This window comes from Atta cephalotes, assembly GCF_000143395.1.
Source record: "Atta cephalotes unplaced genomic scaffold scaffold00044, whole genome shotgun sequence".
Classification (NCBI taxonomy): Eukaryota; Metazoa; Arthropoda; class Insecta; order Hymenoptera; family Formicidae; genus Atta; species Atta cephalotes.
Window position 1 is genome coordinate 1,122,534 of NW_012130108.1, and position 22,960 is coordinate 1,145,493.

Sequence of the window (22,960 nt, forward strand, 5' to 3'; positions counted from 1 at the left end):
TCCATACATTCACAAGCGCATCGAGTCAAGAGGAAACTCTTATTTACGTAGATTAAGATTTATATTAATTCATTAAGATTTATAAATCAACAAATATATATATATATATATATATATATATAGAAAAGGAAACATAAAAACGAAATGTTTCGTTGTATCCTGTCTGTTATATCATCAAAAAGCGTATCTAAATAAAAAAAACTTGTAAAAAGTAGGCAACATCTGTTATTATATATCTGTGTATGTAACAATATATAATTCTCATTAATAAGAAAGATAATAAGGCTCATATGAAGTCTGGCAATTATTTGGATTCTTAAAAGCTTGAAAAAATTTCTTGCAGCCTGCAACATATCTAATGGAATTACAGTTTATGTATATAAGTAACTTGTTGAAAATTGTTCTCTGAATTTTTTGTGTAATTGTTCAGAATTTTAACGTAAATTTTTGGATTTTTAAAAATTTCTAAACAAGATTTTCTAACCATTTTAGAAATTTTCTTAGACTTTTTTTATATAAATTGTAACATTTTTCAGAAGTGCCAAGAAAGTCTGTATCTTTCAAAATTCTTCATGTATGACTTCTCTGAAGTATTCTGAGATTTCTTATTTTTATAATTTATAAAATAATTATATAAAATTTGAAAAAGTAACAATTTTTTTCATAAATTATAAAATAAATTTCAGAATATTTCAAAATTTACATAATATGAAGAAAAGATGTAGATTTTTTCCGCATTCTTGAAAAGTATTTCAATTTGTATAAAAAAATTTGAAAAATTTCTTGAAAAAGTTGGAAAATAATTAACAAATGTTTTAAAACTTCTAAAATTTTTTTACATAAAATTCTAAAAAATTAAAGAATATTTCCAGATTCATATGTAATAAAAAATTTTAAGAAAAAATGTAAGTTTGTCAGTATTTCTGAAAATGTTCAAATTCGTATAAAAATTCTGAAAAAATTTTCACCAAGGTGACACATTATTAACGCTATTTAAGATTTGAATATTGAGAAGCTTGACATGTATCAATATTTATTTTGTGCTTGACATATATCAACATTTACTTCCTTTTTTTATTGAAGATAGAAAAAGAAAACAATACAAAAATGAATATTTGTCAAACCAATGAAGCAGAATTAGAAATCTTGCATATATTACAAATATATATAACTATATATTATTATATGCAATTATAATATTACATTACGAAAAAGAGAATTATACTGCCGAGATGAAAATTTCATGCAGTTATAGTATTTTCAACTAGACTTCAAAACCCTCTCTAATTTTTTTAGTTGCGTACGCGTTTCTGTATTTTTATTTTTGAAGATATCAAAGATCAGGATTCAGTAGGTCGGTAGTTGCTATCAGTTGCTATACAGGCTGATCGATGATGCGCGGAAGCAAGGATAGCGTCGGGATGATCACTACTGCGCATGAAAACGTAACGTCAGTTCTTCATTGGACTTCATCCATGTGTCGATCCAGCCGGTTGAAACGGTGGACACCTGCTAACCTCAGCTAACCTCTCTGTCTACCCTCGACCGGACATCCGGACGAACAATCTCCGCCTAGGAACGTTCCATGCTTGCAGCTAGAATGTCCAATTTGCGGAAATTTATAGGTAAACCTGATTGTCCTTCGTTCTTGTTCAGCAACATGTCGTTTCCACCGTTGTCTCGCGATACAAAGGTTATAGTGAGAGGCGAGACTGATCTCTTTAACTCAACAAAACTCTTCCATTCGTTGATACTTGGCAGATTTTTGTACCCTCCCGATTGTCCTTTCCGGGAAAGCTTTCGGATTCCTTCGTGGAGTTCTCAAATGCCTTGAGAAACACGTTAGATATATTTCAACATCACATGCATTTCTAAGTGTATCAATAATAATGCTTTGTTAGTATATAAAGTAAAATTTGTAAACATTTAACACAAAACATTTTTAAAATGATCTATGGTGAATTCAATCACTCACACTATACTGGATCAGTGCATCTATTAAAAGTTGCTTCATATAAAATATCTCAATGCTGTGATACAATATAATCAACTTTGACAATTAATTAAATGGCATATATATATATATATATATATATATTTAACATATATATTTAACATATATATATTTTGTTAATTAATGTGACAATATTATTAGTAGACAGTTAATTTTTAAAAATATTTATATATTTTTACATTTAACTTTGCTGATTTCATGTAAAGTAGCTTTTCGTATGATCTAGCGTAGTGCAAAAGTGACTGAATTCGCTAATAGGATAACACAGTCGACTATGTTATCTTTGACATTAACATTTAATTGGCAAATAACAAGGATTTACTGTATCACTGATAACAATGATTCACTATATCACTGTATCAATTGTATCTCTTGCTGGAAAACATATATATTCAGAATACCTTGTATATTTGCTTTGAGCAATTTTGTATTAAGAGAATCCAATGTTTTCCATTGTACTCCAATTGTCATAGATATCGGAGCCAATTTAACGGATTCCATGTACCAAGGAGTCTATCATGGATCTCAGAAACATCAACCAGATTTAGATAAAGTTCTAGAGCGAAGTTGGAAGAATAATCTCTCGAAAATCATCATTACAGCTAGCAATGTAGAAGAAAGCAAGAAAGCTCTTGAAATAGCGAGAACTGATGGCAAGTATATCCTTAAATATGTAGGAAATTGTATTAATATAAATCTTTCTGTGTTCAAATTAATCTATTTTAATTGTAGATCTCTTGTTAATTTTAATTTTTCACTTACACACTAAATTAATGCATACTAAAAATTGTTATACATGAAATTAAATTAATATAGTTAACTAGCAAAGTTGATTATATTATGTCACTACATTTAGATACTTTATAAAACAGCTTTTAATATGCTATTCAGTGTACTTCAAATGATCATAATTCATGATTAATCCCATACAGGAATATACATTTTTTTTGTGATGCTAAATATAATCTTGTTAATTATTAATTTTCGAAATGAAAATTTTTCAATTATATAAAAAAATGCAATACTTGATTTAATATAAATGTATACTATAACACTATTTAAAAATTAGTTAAATGTCTCAAGGTCATAAGACCCATATATTTAAGTTACGAGTTAAGTTTATTTTTGAGGACGAATGACTGATCGTCATCAATCAACAAATTGCAGACAGACTGTATTCGACGGTTGGTTGCCATCCGACCCGTTGCAATGAATTCGAGGAGAGTAGCAATCCAGAAGAATATCTCAAATTATTATCGGACCTGGCGCTGAATAACAAGGACAAAGTTGTCGCTATCGGTGAGATGGGCTTGGATTATGATAGACTGAATTTCTGCCCCAAGGAGACTCAAAAGAAGTACTTTGAGCTACAATTGTCATTGTGCTCCACATTAAAGCTACCAATGTTTCTGCACTGCCGCAACGCTAGTGACGATTTTGTGCGAATTCTGAGAAAACATAAAAACGAATTGACGCCGGGTGTTGTGCACTCCTTCGACGGTAACCCGGAGGATGCAAATTCCATATTGCAATTAGGCTTGTACATCGGCGTTAATGGATGGTAAGATTGATGATGTTCGGTCATTACACTGATTAGCACACATTATATGCTTTAATATTATAAAGTATTCAAATGCAATGGCATAATTAACTTTAAATGAAATGATATGTATATTTTGTTAAATAACGTAACAATATGATTATTATAGACATCTATTTTCATTAATTTTAATCTCGCTTCAACTTCTTTTTTCAGTTTTAAAAATTAGACAAAGATGAAGAGTAAATTGAACCGAGAGATTACAATTAATTTACAAAAACAGACATTAAAAATATTTATGTTTTTACATTTAACTTTGCTAATTTTATGTATAGCAGCTTTTAGTATGCACTAATTTAGTGTAATAGAAGTGATTGAATTCATTATGAATATGTGATTCTCGCAAGAATTAAAAGAGAAAAGGAGGATCTAATAATCTCTTTTGTTTCGCATGTCAGCTCGTTGAAGACAGAGGAAAATCTTTTCGCGATCACTACCATTCCCTCAGACAGGCTCATGATAGAGACTGATTGTCCATGGTGCGAGATCAGGCCGACGCATGCATCCGCGAACGACGTTATCACGCATTTTCCATCTGTGAAGAAAGAAAAATGGCAAGCGGATCAGATGGTTAAAGGACGGAACGAACCTTGCACGATAGTGTTAGTATACTTTTCTTTCTGCAGATAAAGTGAGAATTACATACGATATTTATTTAAATTAAACATTAAATTTTTTTCAATATTTTTAATATTCCTCCGGAGCTGACACCAAAATTTTTAATACACTCACTTACACTGGGTCTGTAAAATTCATTTAATTTATAAATCTGTTCTTTTTAATTAAAGTTTTTACACGGTTCTTTCTTCCTTTTTTTTCCATGTTGGAGAGAAAAAGAGAAAAGATGAACTGTGCAAGAAGCTTACCTAAAAAGAACAGGCCTCATGTTAAAAGGCGCTTTCAAGGAACAAAGTGATAAAAAAATGAAAATTAAATATATTTTAATAGAAACTTGCAGATGTAATATAAAGAAAATTGAATTATTTGACATTTTTAATAGATTTTGAGTGGGTTTAATGAATTCACTGTCACTCTGAAGGGATATAATTGCATGAGTCGAATAGAGGAACGGTGTGTGATATGATCCTAATTAATTGCAGTCAAATATTGGAAGTTCTAGCGCGGATCAGAGATGAGGAAGAGGAATACCTGTGCAATCAAATCTACAAGAATACAATGAAGCTCTTCTTCCCGTATGAATTATAGTATGCGAATACTCGATGCTACAAAAATGCAAGCGAACTTAAAGTGCGTTGACGGAATACGCATTTTCATGGAAGTAATCAGGGATAAAAGCTGTGAACGTGCACGCAAAACAGAGTGAAGAAATTTAAAAGAAAAGGCACGCTGAAATTTTATTGAAGGGGGGAAATAAGACAACTCATTTTTACATACGTGGCTTTATGGAAGTGACTGTCACTATCCACACACAGATCTCTCTTCCCATGTAAAACTTTAATATATTCTTGTTAAAATTATATTATCATATCTCATATTCATCTATTGCATCGCTATTATTACCATCATTTCATTATTATTATTATATTATATTACGATATTTATTAATATATATACTATTCTGCTATTCCTAAAAATATCACCGTTGTTGCTGTTATTATTCTGATCCATTTTTTCGACACGATTTTTTTCTTAAAATCCTTTTTTTTTATTTGTAGTAGAGTCCATCCTTTACTACATCTACAAGAAGAGCTGTTACGAAAAAATTTTTATTCGATCATTCAATGTAATCGAATATATATATTCAATCAAAATCCTCAAAATTATAAATGAAAATACAAAATACTAAAGATCGCACTTTCGAACGATTTGCGTACAAAGATCTAATGTTCGGATATACATATATATTATTAGTTATAATAATTTTAAAGAAAATGACAGAAAAATATTTGTCTTGATAAAAAATGTCCGCAATTGTTCCGGTTTATTAGAAGATCGCGAAATTTTCTTCGTCAGGACCAACCAAAGCAAGATACAGATTTTCTATTCGAGATATCACAGGTAAAATGGCTGACGCATTCGTGATCTTCGGAAAATATATATGTAACGCTTCCATGTCATAAATAATAAATGCGGAGAGTCGCGTGAAAAGGCGGAAATTTCGCCGTAATTCAACGCAATAATTATTCATACAGTAAACCATTGGATTTTATTCATGGCACTTTGGAGAGAGTTTGCACTTTCTCGTACACCCAATCGTACGTTTGAGCGGCGTACGATTGCGTCGTGTCAAAAGCCCAAATGGCGTAATTGCGGAGATTATCTGGACTAAGCTTGCCTCTGAAAAAAAAGGGGAAGGAAGGTCACGGTCAGATATCCGATTACATTCTCTGCATATGATGCATGAGTACACTTACACAAAGACGTTCTTCTCTAGCCACTGTATCGACGCGCTGGAATGTTCAATAACTTTCTCTCCAATCAGAATGAAAGAAACTTTCACAAACTCCAGTCCCTGAAGACTTCGGGATTTAATTTGCTCCAAGATTCCTGGAGCGTAATGTTCGATCTGTATAAAAGAAATAAAAATTGTTAAGAGATATATTTTTATGCGAAGGATTGTTCTCTGTATGAAAATATTTTTATCTTCATTATACTTACTGTGTCAATAATTATAGGTACGTTCCTTTCAACATATGCCGCGACATTGTTATATAATTTAATTGAAACATTTCTTACTACAAGATAGATATCGCCAGCTAATTTAATGTATGGTGCACACAAGTCTACAACGGCTTTGTAATATTCCGGTGAGCTATCCTTAACTGCTTTGTGTCCTGCAGACCAATAGAACTTTAGAGTAGTCCATGCCTTTTCTACATGTTTCAATATTCCGCTAGTTTTCAAGAACTTTCCAACTTGGGATGCTACAATATATAAAATGCCAATGTACAATAAAGTAAAAAAAATTCAATTTATATCACCAATTTGGTTAAGAGAAAAATTAGAGAAGCGAAGATATTAATGGGCGTGATGTTTATGATAGCAATGAATATGTTATTGATGAATCATTACTAGTTCACGAGTTACTGTTGAACAAGACACCATGATAATAACTTCCTGAACAACAATCTTATAGCAAATTTTGTCACTTGCCCTGCACTAGAATGTGTATACTAAAAAGATGTTAATTAAAATTGATAATAAAGCTATATGAAATTGACAAAGTTAAATGTAGAAGCATAGAAATATTTTAAATGATTAATAATGATATTGTCTTTTTATTTAACGGAATATACATGTATTTCATTTTCAAAGTTGAGTTATATCACTGCATTTAGATGTTTTATAATACAACACCTTTAATGTATACTAATCCAGTGATAGTAACAAATGATTGAATTCATTGCATTATGATGAAATATTTGGATAGTAATTAATTCTTAGTATACACAATAGATTCATATTTTGGGTTAATTTTTATCTCTGGCTATGATCAATAGCAACTTTGCAACTGTAAAATTTTTTAATATAATTAGTCTTATCCTTAGCTTCTTACACTGTTAAATTTAGAATGTCAAATTATATCCGATTTGAGTTATTTTTAATCATTTCTACAAGTTGCTATTGCTTTTACTTAATATGTCGTTATTTTAATCAAAACAATAGAGTTTAATAATTTGATTCAAGAAAATGTATTAATTTTGACTCGAATTTAGTTATTATTTATTGAGTGCATACATTAATATGAACTACAGTTGTCTACTTTGAAACTAAGCAATTCAATCATAGTAAGGTAATTGATTTACATTTCGATATACATGAAAGTGAAAAATAACAAAATATTCAACTCAAGAGATAAATTGTTCTTTTGATAATTGAAATAAATAATTGAATAAATATATAAACCAATCATATTAAAGAATCTCAACAGTTGCTATTTTTTTTAAATAGCCATTTTATAAGTGTATAAAATTAAGATTCTTATATAACATTTTTAGAAGGTATTTGTTTTTAATTTATTAAATAAATTGTATACAAATGTTGTAATAATTATTTGGTGCTTCAATATTTAAAAAAATGCATAAAATCCAAATGACTAAAGATTAGAATATAATACATAAATTTGAAAGAATTTAGGAAAACAAAATGATTAGAATGACAAGAAGATATGAGATGAGAAGCAAATAGATGATTAATCTATTGTTATTCTCAGGAAGTACTTACCTTCAAACGAGCCATGTTTCTGTGTGTCGTACGCTACGATACCACCGATCAAAAGCAATAAAAGGAGACTAGCAGATCTCCATGGAAAACCACGGCTGGAAGAGGTCATTTTCTTCAGTAGTGCCTGAAAGAACACAAATATTAAGGCACACTTTCTCAGAAATGATTTTTTTACCTTTACTTCATCGCTTCTCCCGGACTTTAAAACAAAAAACAAAATCATCAAGCGTCACGTAAATCTCGCGTGTCAATCGAACTACATTTCACGCAGCTACATTTCGGCTTCTCTCTGTCACGCGAATTCTAACATGACATCAATAAAGACTTCTGTCACACAACAACGAATCGATCACGATTCCGAAACATGTCCGCGTAGATGATAATGCGTAGATGATAGATCGGAAGTATCTCACACACACACACACACATACACACACACACACACACACACACACACACACACACACACACACACACACACACACACCTTATCTTAAAACTTTGAGATCACGTTCGAGAGAAAGAGAAAGAGCAATTAACAGCGATATGTATCTGCGGCGATTTCCGATTGCTATCCAAACGTCACGAAGGCAAACAGCCTCGTCATCGTTGAAGCGCCGAAGAATATTTTCCCGCGACTCGATTTCTCGCGCGAAATCACCTTCGTCGACGAATCACATAAACACACATATGTACGCACGACAGGACCGTCGGCGGAAATTTTCACCTTTTACCTGTGGAAAGTCGGGAAAACGCGTTTACTCGCGTTTAGGTATTCGCCGCGCGATCTGTGCCAATCCGTGCGTATTCCGTGCTCCGAGAGGGGCGAAAAAAAGAAGAAAATCGGGCGAAGAGTCGCGCGTGCCGTGCGAGCGGCGTCAATGTTGAATGTCGTCACTCGCGAGGGGGGCAACCGGGCGACGATCAATAAGTCGCATAGGTACTCTCCCGAAACGCTGCCTGGCTACCTCAAAGCGCTATTTCATACTGACATTGTACGCTCATTTTGAGTGCTCCAGCACACAAAAACTTAATAATAGGCTAATTAACATTTTGAGATTTGTCACTTAAGATAATAATTTGCGTTATCTGGTATTTAATATGATTGTCCTGTTTATTTACGTTTTACTGCTTGTTTTTTTTTTAGGGATATCACAGCCTGTAGCGTTAGAAAAGACCACGTGGTTAGAACTGACGAATGTCAAAATCATTTTAATCAGTGACCTATTTTGACGTTTATCAAATGTTTATTTTCAGGGTTTGGAAAGTTAGTAGTTTGGAAAGTACTTTACAAGTTTATTATAAGTTTATTATAGAAAGTTTATTATAGAAATTGAGTACAGTAAGTTTTATATCATATTTTATCAGTTGCTCCAATTTTCCATTACTTTTGTACTCGATTTCTATAACAAATATCTAAAAAGTACCTTGTAAGCGATTTCTAGAATAACTTTTCTAGTTCTGTTTATTTTGTTAAAAATTTTATTCGCTGAGATAGGACTATTCTTTTAGGCCTAAAAGCATAATTCAATCAGCGCGAAGAAAATTTCCAACAGTTGCAAGATAAACATTCCACCGAACGCGAGCAATGCTCGTAAGCGCCGAATGAATCGTAAATCTGTACCCAAAAATAAGTTACGAGCGTCAGAATGAAAAGGTACCTTCAACTTAACCTGAGACGCCGCGCTGCTTTGCTGCGCGTGTGTTTCTCGATCACGAGGCTGAAACGTCGGCTATTCACCGGCTCCACGGCGTACCGATGACGATGAGATCCGTTAGAAATCCGCAACGATTGTCTGATTTCGCGACGCGAATCTCTCCTCAAAATTGCTTCTGTATGAGATCACCTCTCCTCGTTTTTTTCCCCTCTCTTTTATCTACTTCGCGAAAGAAATCTCAGCCGAAATCTAGGGCCGTTATTATTCTCGAAAAATATTGCATACCTACGAAATACTACAGTATACGTCACGTGTATTATAGAGTATTTCCCCAGTATTTTCGTACAGGATATTTTTCGAGACTCCAAAGGGTCGATCGTGTACCTCGAGATGAGATGAAAATTACAAAAGTGAACAAATTCTTTAGAGTATTTATAGTTTCATTGATCGACACCTACCGACTTTTCTCACTTTTGGAATTTTCACTTCAATTTTCAAGATCCGTTTTTTTTCTATTTCCGTACTAAAACTCTTTTTCTCGTTTTCGTTGAATGTCTCACTTTAAGTTCCAAAAATGTATACTAGTTCAGACACAAAAAACAAACCTACAATAATCGACACTTAGATTTGTTGCACGAAAACAGAAGTAGAGATAACTTTATAGATCATATCTCTCAATGACGCAGTTAATTTTTCACTGGAAGCGTAGCGCGGAAGGAGATATTATCAACGTGCATTATCATTTTTGACGTCGGTTAACTAGAATTGACAGTTTACCGCCTCTCTTCCAGGATCCAAGGTCGAAGTCGTTCCTCTTCACAGAGGCGCTGAACGGAGCGACGCGTCTCACATGGACAAGAGAATACGAGAAGGTAAACAAGAAGACACGCGAGGGCTGAGAAAAAAAATTCAAACCTACGATAGGTGTCAACGTTATGGAATTTATAGCTCTATGCTCGATGTACATACATACGCGTCACCAGGTCTAAGAACGACTGCGCGCTGCGTAGAACGTACTAACTGGAGATGACTGGAGACTGCGACGCGCGCAATTGCGAGACTAATCTACAACGGCATTGTTACACGAGGCGAAAAGAAGCACCAGATAACTGTCAACGCTTTTATTCTTATCGAGCTCCATTGATAAAAAGATCTTACTCGAGCCGAATTCTGTTTAATTAAACTCAATCCACGTTCAATCTCATACGTACGAAAAGATGAGACTGATAATATAATTCTCTTGTCTATTTGTGCTGATGCAGATTAATTTCAATCTCGATTTAATTGACTCTTTTGTTTGCATTCATAGTCAGATTTTATATTTAATGGCCATAAACTATTAGTAATAAATCGAAAATTAGAAGCTCTAAAAATTAAGCAAGCATAGTCAAATGTAAGAAGAATAATCGATTAATTGATCAATTTCTAACTTCTGACTTCTGATTTATTGCTAATTAATGTAGAATGTGTGTAAGGCTTCCTTAAATTTATCTTCAGATACGCTATGAATTATTTTATTATAGCTACTAAGCATCTAAAAATAAATTCAAGAAAGCCTTAAATATGAAATCTGATTAATTATGCATCTTTATCTTTTTTTAAATTCCTAGACTGGTTTTTAATTCATAGTCGGTTCTTAGCAAGACTTTAAGACATTACTTAAGATAAAATCTTAACATAAAATTATGGTAAATTAAACATCTGTTACCCAAAAACATAATTATATATTATTTGTAAGAAAATTCACTGAAGTTCTAAAAGATTAGCTTTAATATAAATATTTATATATTTTAATAAATATTTATATTAAATATAAATGTTTATATTAAATATAATGTTTTAATACATTTTGTATCAAAATACATTTCTTCTCTCACTATTCTATGTTTATGGTAATAAATCTTTAGCCTTTTGTACTAAACTCTAAATGCATTATGCAACTTTTTTTAAAGATCATTCAGAGAACCATTTTTAGAAACAAGTAAATAAACATTATACAGTCTTTCAGGCCATATAATGGTTATTTCATTTGCCTAAAATAGAAAATTTTATATTTTTCGGCTGAATTGAGGGCGTAAAAATTCACTGGTGGACCACAGGTTGCGTATCATTGTTCTAAAACTATAACATTTTGTTCCAGCAAAAAGCGTTTCTCTAGTGCTGTCTTAAATTGTAATCGTTAATAACTATAAATGTGTTAGAGATTTTAACTGTAAAATTTTTAATTGCTTAGAGCAAAAGACTAAATAATTACTACAGCTATTATTGACCAGGAGTTGGACTTTTCTCCTTTCCAGGAGTTAGACTTTTCTCCTTTCCTATATTCATTATTTTTTACATATGTGTTTGTGGATGCGTGTAAAAGTGAAAGGAAGTTCGATCTGAAAGCATTAGGCCTGTTCTTCTTAGTTGAACTTCTTGCATGATTCAACTTTCCACGTTACTTTTCGGAGAGAAAAAGATGAATCGTGTACAGAAAGTTCAGCTAAAAACAATAGAGCTATGGATTTGTTATTTAATAGAGAATGTTCACACATATGTATCTCTATGTTTATAGCACATAATTGCTAAAATATTGCCGGCGAATTGAAAGTTGTGATAAGAAGTGCGAGATTCGCAATTCAACGATCTGAGAATTCGCCGAGAGAAATGCTTTCTAAATTTAATTGCCCGTGATTGTCTGTTTGCGTTGAAGCGGATAAATTTTCTGCGAGCTCACCGAGGTATTGCTTCGAATGTCACGAGTCACATAATACACACATTAAATGCAATATATGCAAGTTATGTTTGTTACTTGGTTGCGCATGCGACCATTGTTAGAGGCAGAATCGCATTGTTAGAGAAGAATGCCGCGCTTCGAGTTTCACCACGCAACTAAATCCGGATTAGTTAAATCTAGTAATTAAGCAGTAATTTTTGCCTGTCATTTCTATTTACCGTTTAGGTCTGTAATCTCTCGACGCGATATATGTGACTTTTATATTTTCACGGCTTCTTGCATGATTCTCATTTTACATAATAGCAAAAGAAAATACAAAATTCATTCTTTTAATAAAACAATAATTGACTTTATATATCTCAGGCGAGAGAGACGATGAAAAAATAAATTTCTCTCTGTGCACATGATCAAGGCAAAAAAAAGTATGTCAGATGCATGATGCAAATAGACTATAGTACACTATAGTCTACTTGCATCAGATGTTTTTTTATTCTTTGCAAGAGAGATAAGGGTATTATATAAATATTATAAACACAGATACTTATATTGAAAACACTTTCAATGCGATAAGTTATCAAATGATAATATCGATATATTATCAAGTAATACGTTTTGATATGAAATTGCGATTTTTAGATAAATGTGCATTATTAACCTTTACACATACGATCGGTCATTCTGTTTTTTAAATTTTACGAATATCTATGTGAATAATGATTGTTATTATTCTATTTATTATTATATTTATTCTTTTGGATAAGCATAAAAAATTTATAATAATATATATGCAATAGCTTGCGGATGAGGATGAGCTTATGGATGTATGAATGAGTTAAGAATTTATGTAAACCAAATCCCCTTCTCGACTATAAATATGCTCAAGTATAATAAATTCTATTCTATTATATTTATTCTTTTATTTTTTTAAATATAAGTACAATTTTGACAAAACTTTCTGAAGTTGTTAATGTTAAGGTATATGTAAGAATCATTTTTAGTAAAAATGATGAAAAGTGACACGACTCATCATGTGTATTAAAAGTTAAATAAATATGTACATTTTAAATATGTACATACATTTTTTTTATGCGATCGTATCCTTCAATAGTTTAGACATAAATTTATAATATATTTTGAAACGAATTTTAGTTTCTTAAATTACTTTACTTACGCATTCTGAAAAAATTATAAAAATATATTGTACGAAAAAGAGAGAACTCACCTGAGATGTTTTCTTGCATGTAAGCGCTAAGTTTTCGTCTTTGGCTTTTTTCCACTTTTCATTATTGTTTTGAATAATTCCGAGGGTTTCTTTGAAATGCTTAGCTTTGAACTTGGTTTGTAAACTAGGTAAATTCATTTCTGTAAGAATGCGAGTTTTCACATTTTTTTTTCTCGAATATTTTGCGTAAATGTACATATTGAAAGATGTGAGAAAAGCGCGAAATGCTCACCAATATATGATAGAAGAAGACTGGATTGGTATAAATTCTTGGTATAAATGGAACTCCAAATAGTGAAGCAAACAGGTTCCGTGACGAGACAATCCGCAAGAACCTTAATTAACTCGTTCCTATAGTTCAAATCTGATTTCGGTGATACTTTTCCCATTAACATTTCAAACAATTTCGTGTAACATATATCCTTGTTTCTAAACAATATTGACTGCAAAAAATTTTACCATATTGATCTCATTGCCGACAGCAAATCGCATTACCAAATCGTATATGCATTATATTTTTATAAAACCTTAAATATATTTTTATAAAATCTTAAATATATTAGCTCGCGAGCTAAGTTTTGTATAGACTTGGTATACTCTAGGATTTTTGAGATTCAGTGAAATTTCAAAATCTTATTATTAGTAATATTAGTAAATAGAGAGATCATGTTTTTAAATATTTATTATGATTTTGAATTATTTTTTAAGTCAATAAATGTATTTTTTAATTCATTTACGATTAAAAAAAATTAAACAATTTTAAAAATATTATAATAAAAAGATTAATGGAAAATCTCATCCCTGTATGATAATAATAATGTATGTAAAAAATAAGTATATACCTAAAGTTAAATATACCTAAAATGCGTGATATAAGCTTCAAATTCGTGCATTACTTACTCTCAACCTGTCGATACTCGCGCTAAGGTCTTTTCCCAGATTCGCGGGTTGAATGTTTTGGAATCTTTGAGAATAGGTATCCATGATGATATTCAGATATAGATCCAGATTAAGATCATGGACGTTGTCATGTCCGAAGACGAGATCGTTGAGAATTTGTACAACGTAACTGGCGTAGCCCTTCGTCTCCAGCATCGGTGACATTACTTCATGCCAAATTTTCAAGCCGACCGCAAAATTCTTCTTGCCGGCCTGCGACCAGGCCCATAACAGAGACAAGCCAATGTTCTTCCTGTTCTCATAGGAGTTTCTTATGTTAATCAGTTTGAGAATGTTGGCGGCGGTCATTTCGGGATTTAAGTGCGCTAGCAACTGCAAAAATATCTTGTGTCCGATAACGGGAATTCCCTTGACCATGTCAGTGGCCATTGCCGTAAGAGTATTCTCATAAAAAATTTGTATGGTTTGCTGGCCCGTCATCTCCACTGCTCGTTCTAGTATGGAAGAGATTGCTTTAGGTACTAAACTTAATGGATAATCCTTGGGTTTTCCTGAGAAAATCACATCTTCCTTGTTGATAGGTATCTTAATGTTGAGGAAGGCATTGAGTTCCTTCAACCAGAGCAGGGGAGCCTCGGGAAATCTGACTTGTGCAGTGGCCAGAAGTTCATCGAGTTCTTGTGGATCAATCTGTGCATTATAATGTGCATTATAAGGAATTAATTACTAGCATATAATTCAAGCAATTTAAAATAGAATAAAATTAGTTTATATTTTTTCTAAATGAATAATGTGTGATAAAAATATTGGGTTGGAAAGAAAGTAATTACGTTTTTTTTAAAGGTATCAGTAAAAACCGCAATTACTTTCTTATCAACCAATATCTTGATAAAGTTTCAGCTTTAAGAATCTCTTTTTTAAATTGTACAACAATTTTTAACAGAGTTATGAGCAATTAAAATGATCCTTTTATTTAATCCGTGATAACTCAGTAACCAAAAATCGTAGGAATATTAAAAAAAATGATTTTGTAGAGAAAATATCAAACTTTCACGATAGATAGTCGAAAATTTTCCGTCTTTTTCAGGTCATTTTTAGTATGTAAAAATTATCGAAGTCATATAAACTTAAAAAATATGGTAAGCTTTTAAAAATAGAGATTTCAAGTTTTAAAACTCAACTCAAGTTTTTTTTAAATTTAAATTTCATTCATTATTGATGAAGATATTGTATACAACTTTGAGCTAAAAAAACGCAATTATTTCCTTGCCAATCCAATATATACTATAAAAAAATTAATAGCAAATATGATTCCAAATTTTATTCTAAGTTAAAAACAGTCTTACTGCATTCAATGCATCCTTAACAGTTTTTGGAGGTTTCTCCTTTGGCTCAGATTTCTTCTTTTCAACATGCTGTTGCTGTTTTTGATGTTGCTTCTTCTTCTCCTCATTCTCCTTTGTCTTGTGTTCTTTCCCTTGCACTTTGGCAGGCTTCTTATTCTCTTTGTTTCCATCTAGGTTATCGTACAGTGTCTTCACTTGACTCAAAGGCACTAAAATTATATTTATACTAAGTTAGATATATAATTTCCTTGATAAGAGTAAAAAGACTAAGATGCTTGTTTGCAAAATAGTAGCTTCTAAGTTTGAAGTAAATATTATCCTTTGAAATATTTTATAAAACAACTCCATAAAAACAAAATGATTATTTATCATATCATGACAAATATTCTATATATAATTTTATATAATTTTATAGTAAAAAGGAGCAACTACAGAATAAATATTGCAAAGTACAAAACTCCAAATTAAATTTGAGATAAATTATCCTTTAGAGCTATTTAGTACAATAACTCAAACAATAATTTATCATATTATGACAAATATTTTCTGTATCACTATGGTAAAAAGAAGAAATTGCAGAATAAGTATAGCAAAGTACAAGGTTCCAAATTTGAGATAAATTATAGAATTATCTAGCAAGACAACTCCAAAAGAATGATTTATCACAGCAAATCAAATATTTCTATGGCAAAAAGGAATAATTGCAAAATCTTAAAGTACAAGTTCTAAGTTAAGTTTCAGATGAATTATCTTTTGTTATCATGCAAAACAAATCCAAAAGGATTAACCATGATCAATTTGTGTATCAATGTATTTCTGTATCAAAAATTCTATTCTACAAAAAGGAGTAATCGCAGAATGAATGTCGCAGAAAGTACGCGATAGTACCATATTGTGACCCTCTCTTTATACATTTCACGCGCGATTAAAGCAAATCAGATGCCCGGCTCGCATCGTTCTCTCAGCTGATAGTCGATTGCTCGTCGACAGCAAATTGTCAAAGTCATGGAGAATTGGAGCAGAAGCTACAAGGCTTCTGAAGTGGAAGATGAGTAGATTATAACAGAAACGACTCACAGAAATCTTCGACTTTCGGCGCGTTCTCAATAAATTTCTTCTTCTCAGCCTTCGTTAGTTTGTTCGATTTGTCGTTGCTCCTGTCCTTCTTCCTGCTGACCAGTTCCCAGCTACCGGACGACATCGCAGTGAAAACGTAAACGCGATCAATGACAAAACACACACATACGCTCAGACGCAACGTGTACGTACGCACCGAACGAAAGAGAAAAAAAAAGAGAGTGAGAGAATGGAAGAGTGAGAGAGACGATACGCTGTACTTCGGAAGGCACTGAAGTTGGCTGGAGGAAATTGGGGGCCAAGGTACAATAATGAGCGTCGGTCAGTCCCGTTGGCGAAGTGTTGTCGCGAGCGAGTCACAACGGTGGTACGTGGTAGCGCATGCGCATTCGCGCAACTGCCACGCGCACCAGTCACCTGAGCCAACAGCGACAAACAGCGCGATGGCGCGATTACGTTGTTTCAGTCTCAGCTGTTAGCGATCGCTTTCACGCGCCATATATTTTACGTATTTATGTTTTTCTCGCCCTCTCCCTCCGAGGATTCGAGGAACAGAACACGAGAGAGTGTGACCAGGAAAGAGTCTGAGAATGGATGTGGACGGAACATGTCCATGTTTCAGGAGCAAAAAATAGGGGCGTCGTAAGGAAGAGCTTTATTTTGAAGATTAAATAGATTTGTAATTGAGCTTGCTCTGTTCGCCTATAGTATCGTGTGAGATGACTCTTTAAAAATGATAAAGATGTAACTGATAGTGAATTCAGACACTTAATGTACTATATTAGATAATCCAAAAGTTGTTATATGTGCAAGCAGAAGCAAAATAGATATATAAATATATAAATGTTTTAATCGATTAAATACTCTTAATAATGATATTGTCACATTATTTAATAGAATAGAATAATATATTTATTATTTGAATTATTTCATTGGCAAAGTTGATTATGTTATTCCACTGCATTTAGATACTTTATTCTCTAAACTTTTAGATTGTCATTCTGAAATGTATTATTCTTAAAGATAAAAAATTGAGTCTATTTTTCAAGATTGGCTTAATTTTCATTCTTTAGAGTGAGATTCCACTCCAAAAAATTGAGAATATATAAAGCAGCCTTTTTTATAATATTAATTCAGTGTTGTGTATACAGTAAATGAGAATGGATCGAATGGATTAAAATGTATTCAGATTTTCAGAAATATGGATTCATGAATGTTAAAATGAATTTTTTCCAATCCAGAATACATTTTTATTCATTTATAAGAATTGTATGAAACAAATGTCTATTCCTTTTCTTCAATGCATTTTTATTCATTTATAGGAATGGTATTATATTTATAGGAATGGTATTATATTTCTATGCTTTTCAATTTAAAATTAATTAAATTAAATTAAAAATAATAATGTGAATATTGTTCAATTCAAAATTCTGAATAAGAAATGCAGTTTTTTTTTAATTGAAATTTTCCAATTGAATAAAAAAACTTTTTCTTTTAAATAGACCATGAATGTTATACAATTCAAAATTATGAAAAATCCATCGTTTCATTTAAAAATGCATCATGAAAGCTATTTTATTCAGAATTATGAGTAAGAAATTTTTCATTTTAATTCAACTGAGTTAAAAAAAAAAGTTGTGCCATAAAAATATAAATTCTACTTCATTTACTTCATTTAATAATTAAAAGAAATATAAAAAGAACTATATAAATATGTACAATAAATGTTACATATATAAATGACTTTTTAATTAATAAATTAATCGATTTTATGTATATTTCATATTAGTATGTTTCCTTTATTATACTTTATTATATTATATTGGCGTGTATTTTTTGTATAAAAATTTTAAAATAATAACTATTGAAGTTCATGTCAAGTAATTACCACTTTAATTTAAACTTTTATACGTATAAACATTTTTTATGTGGAATCCAATTTTTATGGATTCAAAATATGGATTCGGATGGATTGAAAATTTCCAATCCATTTCAATCCATTTTCGTTTGCTGGGTAACTAATTCACTGATTGGTCAATTTTTTGTGCTTTAAAATCTTGTTGGATATTTTCCATTTAATGAATCGTCAGCTAAACGCAAATCGATACAAATATCATTCTATTTTTCTTCATTCAGAAAGTAACAAAGATAGAATAAGAAACTCTAAAGATAAAGAAACTCTCGCGTTACCAAATAAAAAGCTCCAATTGTAGATACCGCTTGAAATATTATTTGATAAGTTAAATTCGAAATCGTCTCGGTGATTTTGAATTAAAAATAAAAAAATAACATAAGTTTTTGCAACCAACTCGAGATCTAATTGAGCAATGTTAATACATATCACATGTATAATTCGTCTTAATATAATTTATTAAAACACCATATTAACATCGAATTGACTCTAAAAGGCTATTATTTTTGTACTTATGATTATTATATCACATGAGCCTATTTACTATTAAATTAATTATTTATTTAAACTTTGAATTCAATTTGAATTCTGATTCGCGCTCTTTTGTAGACTTCCGGTTCGCACTTACACTTCGCTCGTTAGCCGCATGACGGCGGCACTGTGACGCTGCATGAGCTGCTCGCGCAACGCGTCGGACGCGTGACGTATCGTATTATGCACTGTGCACCACATAAATGCACACACGCATGTCGCGTATGCGATCGTCCCTACGATAGGGTTTGAATTTCGCCTGCGAGAGAGTGCCGCGTGCCGCGCTGAAACTCGCCAACGGCGTCGACGACCGATCATCATCAGAGGTGTGCCGTGTATCACGCAGTTTCCAATGCGTGCGACACGCGTGTTCTGAGGACGTCCGCGTCGTTTGACAACGCGCGAGAGCTCGTGTCGTGACTTCATGCCTAGGTGACCACCGCGCGGACACAACTTTCTCCAGACCTGGTTGCGGTGGCGCGCGATCACTCGGCTCCGGGAAACAAACAGGCGCGACTCGCCACGTCGACCCCCCATTCTCGTCGCCGACGACGTCGTGAGAGGAGGTCTCCGTCGTCACGCAGGTAGTGAAGTTCCATTTTTGTTAGGTTAACTTACGGCACGACGCCGCGACGCTTAATCGGGTGGGGGCACTAATTAGGAAACGGGGATGGAGAAAGAGAAAGAAAGGAGAGAGAGAGAGAGAGAGAGAAAAGAGAGAGAGAGAGAGAAGTAAAAGAAGAAAGATCGTGCGCGTCGTTACCGTTAGTCAGCGTCAGAATTGTTGGCTGCACGCGTTCCTTACGTCTGATCTCCGAGATATCGGAAGTGATATCTAAAGCCGGTTTCCTGGATTGTTTTTTCATGGTAGGATTTTGCCATCCACGGTTTTTTCGTCTACTATGTACCTGTCGTCAACTACCTTAACTTTGTTATAAAATAGTCCGTAGAATAATCCTAAACAATCCAAGGTGCTTTTCAGTAAGAAACACAGCTGACGCTGTAGGTCTGTTTTTTTTTCTGTACTAGAATTTTCTTTCTTGCTTTCTCTACATATCAGACTTTTCCCTATTTCACAAGTTCCAAAATTACAGTTCAACTACAGAAAACAAACCTAGTACAATACTATGAATCATTTCATCTTAACATTGGCGTGATGTAAATAACAACGACGTAATGATTTACTTCTATTTTGTAACGACCTGATATTCCGTATCCAGAGCATGATTTGATACAAACAAATGTTTTAATTTTTGACATTAAATAAATAAGAAAAATAAAACAACATTTGTGTCGATTATCTCTTAAAAGGAGAGCAGTCGTTATGATTCGAAGTATTACACAGGTCTGTTTTCTGAACTGATATATATACTTTTGGAATTTTGAGTAAATTAGGTATATATTTGATATTTGAATTTTGAGCTGTGTTTGGTTTGAATGTTCATACGCTGTAAGCTTCATTTTATTTTTTTTCCACATGTAATAAGCGATAAGGCGACAAAATGAAGCTTACAGCACTTGCATTCAAATCGCAGTCTTGGCAGAGCGACAAAAAAAATCTAGTATAATTATAAGAAAACAGACCTACTGTGTAATCTGTTACTATTTTCAACTGCAGGGTTTGAATTGATCTGAGTTGAATTAATAATGTTATATGATATGTAAAGCATGTAACATTATTAATCCAATTCAGGTTAGTTCAAATCTACTGCAGTCAGCAAAAATGTGTCTCTTGCTAGAAAGTATCAATAAACATACGTTTTTTCTATTCAAAATGGTTCTGCATGTTTTTTTGTTGAATTAATTTACAGCTGTTGAATTAATTTACTTTTATGAGAATCTGGTTTTGTAGATTTGCTTGATGAGAAATGGAGTTGGATTTATGCGTCTTATTATCTTGCAGTTAAGCTCTTAGAGACGAAATGGGTAGCAGTGGCCAACTCTACAGTCTATCCTGGGGAGAATTTAGTTCTTCTCTGGCCTCTGCAGTGCAGCTATTGAGGGGAGATGGCGATTTGGTGGATGTTACTTTAGCTGCCGGTGGACGCAGCTTTCCTGCACATAAAATTGTTCTCTGTGCAGCCAGTCCATTCCTATTGGATTTGTTAAAGGTTGTGTTTCGATAAGACTTTAAGACTGGTATTCATAGTCAATTCTTATTTAAGGCTTTTTTAATTACAAGATAAAATTATTACATTTTAGACTGTCTTAAGCATACTCTCTCAATTCTTTGGAGTGGAATCTCACTCTGTAGTGAAAATTGAATCAATCTTGAAAAAGTGGCTCAATTTTTGATCTTTAAGTGCATACTAAAAGTTGAAATTAGCAAAGTTAAACGTAAAACAATATAAATATTTTAAACGATTAACTATTTAATAATAATATTGTCACATTATTTAACAGAATATGTATGTATTATTTTATTGTTGATTATATTATGCATTTATTTTATATACAACAGCTTTTAACATGTATTTATTCAGTGTAGTGTGAGCGATTGAATTTATTATTAAGTATTTACTGTAGCGTGTAACATAAAAACTTGTAGAAACTTACAACAAAGTGTATTGTTTACAGAGCACGCCATGTCAGCATCCAGTGGTTATGCTAGCAGGAATCGGAGCAGATGACTTGGAGTCTTTGCTGGAATTCGTATATCGAGGAGAAGTGAGCGTCGAACCGGCACAATTGCCTTCCTTGCTTCAGGCTGCCCATTGTCTGAGCATTCACGGATTGACGTCGTCAACTAATATATTAACGGAGGTATATTTCTGATGCATCTCGTTTTAATTATACTTAAATGATTAAAATAGAGTGATTAATTTAAATACAATACGTGTGTACGTGATATTACATTTAGAGTGGAGAAAAAGTTCCTGAGTCTGCGATACCAACAGTGACGAACGATGGAGTGTCGAGGACAACAGTCAACTCGCATCCATTGAAACGAAGAAAAAAGAGGAGGAAGTCATCGTCATCCTCTGGAAAGTGGCAATGTACTAGAAATACTGCTGATAGAGAAAGCAGGCCTTTGGACGACAACAACAGAACAATGCCTTACGAAAACAAAGATGACGATGCAATGGATCAAACTGATGATGCAGGTAATGTAAAGAATTTTGTAATTTTATTTCTTCTGTTAAACTAAATAGTTTATTTTTTAAATGAGAAACAAGATTAGCTATGTAACAGATTTTATACATAATTGTTTTGTAGTAAAATACTAATGACGAAGACATTTATTTGTTTTTTATGTGATTTATCAGATAGATTTTCTTTATTTTGTTACTTAGAGATTTATATGCTTATTACAATTTTTTAATTAATTCCGATAACTACAAGCTTCTAATTAAACATGCAAGACAGAATATAATGAAATGACAATTCCACTTGTGTTTTGTGTCCGGTGTATTACGTTTAGCCGTCTAAAAATTATACCAAAAATTATATCACCTGCGGGAGATTTCGTATATCTACGTAGACCTTTTTTTCGTTTCAATTAAAACGGACACAAGCACAACCATCGATCGGGTTGAACTGCATCTCTGATTGGTCGTCCTCCGATTCGTCTGAACCGTGAGAGCGAGAGCGAGAGAGCGAGAGCGAGAGAGCGAGAGCGAAAGGGGTAGAGAGAGAGAGAGAGAGAGAGAGAGAGAGAGAGAGAGAGAGAGAGAGAGAGAGAGAGAGAGAGAGAGAAGAGTAACGTAACGTAACGAACGAACGTAACGAACGTACGTACGTACGTACGTACGTACGTACGTACGTACGTACGTAGTTAGTTAGTACGTTACGTACG

General features: G+C 32.7%; 3 protein-coding genes across 3 annotated transcripts in view; 2 read left to right on the plus strand and 1 right to left on the minus strand.

Moving 5' to 3' along the window:
• The first annotated feature begins 1,585 nt into the window (after nucleotides 1-1,585).
• LOC105622399 (putative deoxyribonuclease TATDN1) lies at nucleotides 1,586-5,209 on the plus strand. The gene is made up of 5 exons (XM_012203825.1): nucleotides 1,586-1,625; nucleotides 2,488-2,667; nucleotides 3,182-3,575; nucleotides 4,013-4,216; nucleotides 4,715-5,209. The coding sequence occupies exons 1-5, from the start codon at nucleotides 1,586-1,588 to the stop codon at nucleotides 4,818-4,820; spliced, it is 924 nt and encodes a 307-aa protein (XP_012059215.1). The 3' UTR covers nucleotides 4,821-5,209.
• Nucleotides 5,210-5,755: 546 nt separating this feature from the next.
• Nucleotides 5,756-16,845, minus strand: LOC105622400 (transmembrane protein 214-A). The gene is made up of 9 exons (XM_012203826.1): nucleotides 16,722-16,845; nucleotides 15,645-15,853; nucleotides 14,299-14,988; nucleotides 13,631-13,841; nucleotides 13,399-13,538; nucleotides 7,800-7,923; nucleotides 6,234-6,499; nucleotides 5,990-6,141; nucleotides 5,756-5,912 (listed from the first exon to the last, which is right to left on the minus strand). Exons 1-9 carry the CDS (start codon nucleotides 16,843-16,845, stop codon nucleotides 5,786-5,788), a joined length of 2,043 nt encoding a protein of 680 aa, XP_012059216.1. The 3' UTR covers nucleotides 5,756-5,785.
• A 4,241-nt stretch (nucleotides 16,846-21,086) lies between these two features.
• The window catches only part of LOC105622401 (protein abrupt), a 7,748-nt gene continuing 5,874 nt past the window's right edge, over nucleotides 21,087-22,960 (plus strand). The window contains exons 1-3 of the mRNA XM_012203827.1: nucleotides 21,087-21,275; nucleotides 21,742-21,927; nucleotides 22,025-22,268. Coding sequence (XP_012059217.1) covers nucleotides 21,087-21,275; nucleotides 21,742-21,927; nucleotides 22,025-22,268 — 619 coding nt within the window. The remainder of the gene's footprint in view (nucleotides 21,276-21,741; nucleotides 21,928-22,024; nucleotides 22,269-22,960) is intronic.

Excerpts from the sequence above, each read along its gene's own strand:
- LOC105622399 (XM_012203825.1), top strand. The coding sequence starts at position 1,586 with ATGCTTGCAGCTAGAATGTCCAATTTGCGGAAATTTATAG. Across the intron at positions 1,626-2,487 it reads CAATTTGCGGAAATTTATAG|ATATCGGAGCCAATTTAACG; the intron begins GTAAACCTGATT and ends CAATTGTCATAG. Across the intron at positions 2,668-3,181 it reads TGAAATAGCGAGAACTGATG|ACAGACTGTATTCGACGGTT; the intron begins GCAAGTATATCC and ends AACAAATTGCAG.
- LOC105622400 (XM_012203826.1), bottom strand. The coding sequence starts at position 16,845 with ATGTCGTCCGGTAGCTGGGAACTGGTCAGCAGGAAGAAGGACAGGAGC. Across the intron at positions 7,924-13,398 it reads CATGCAAGAAAACATCTCAG|GCACTACTGAAGAAAATGAC; the intron begins GTGAGTTCTCTC and ends GTGTTCTTTCAG. Across the intron at positions 5,913-5,989 it reads CTAGAGAAGAACGTCTTTGT|AGGCAAGCTTAGTCCAGATA; the intron begins GTAAGTGTACTC and ends CTTTTTTTTCAG.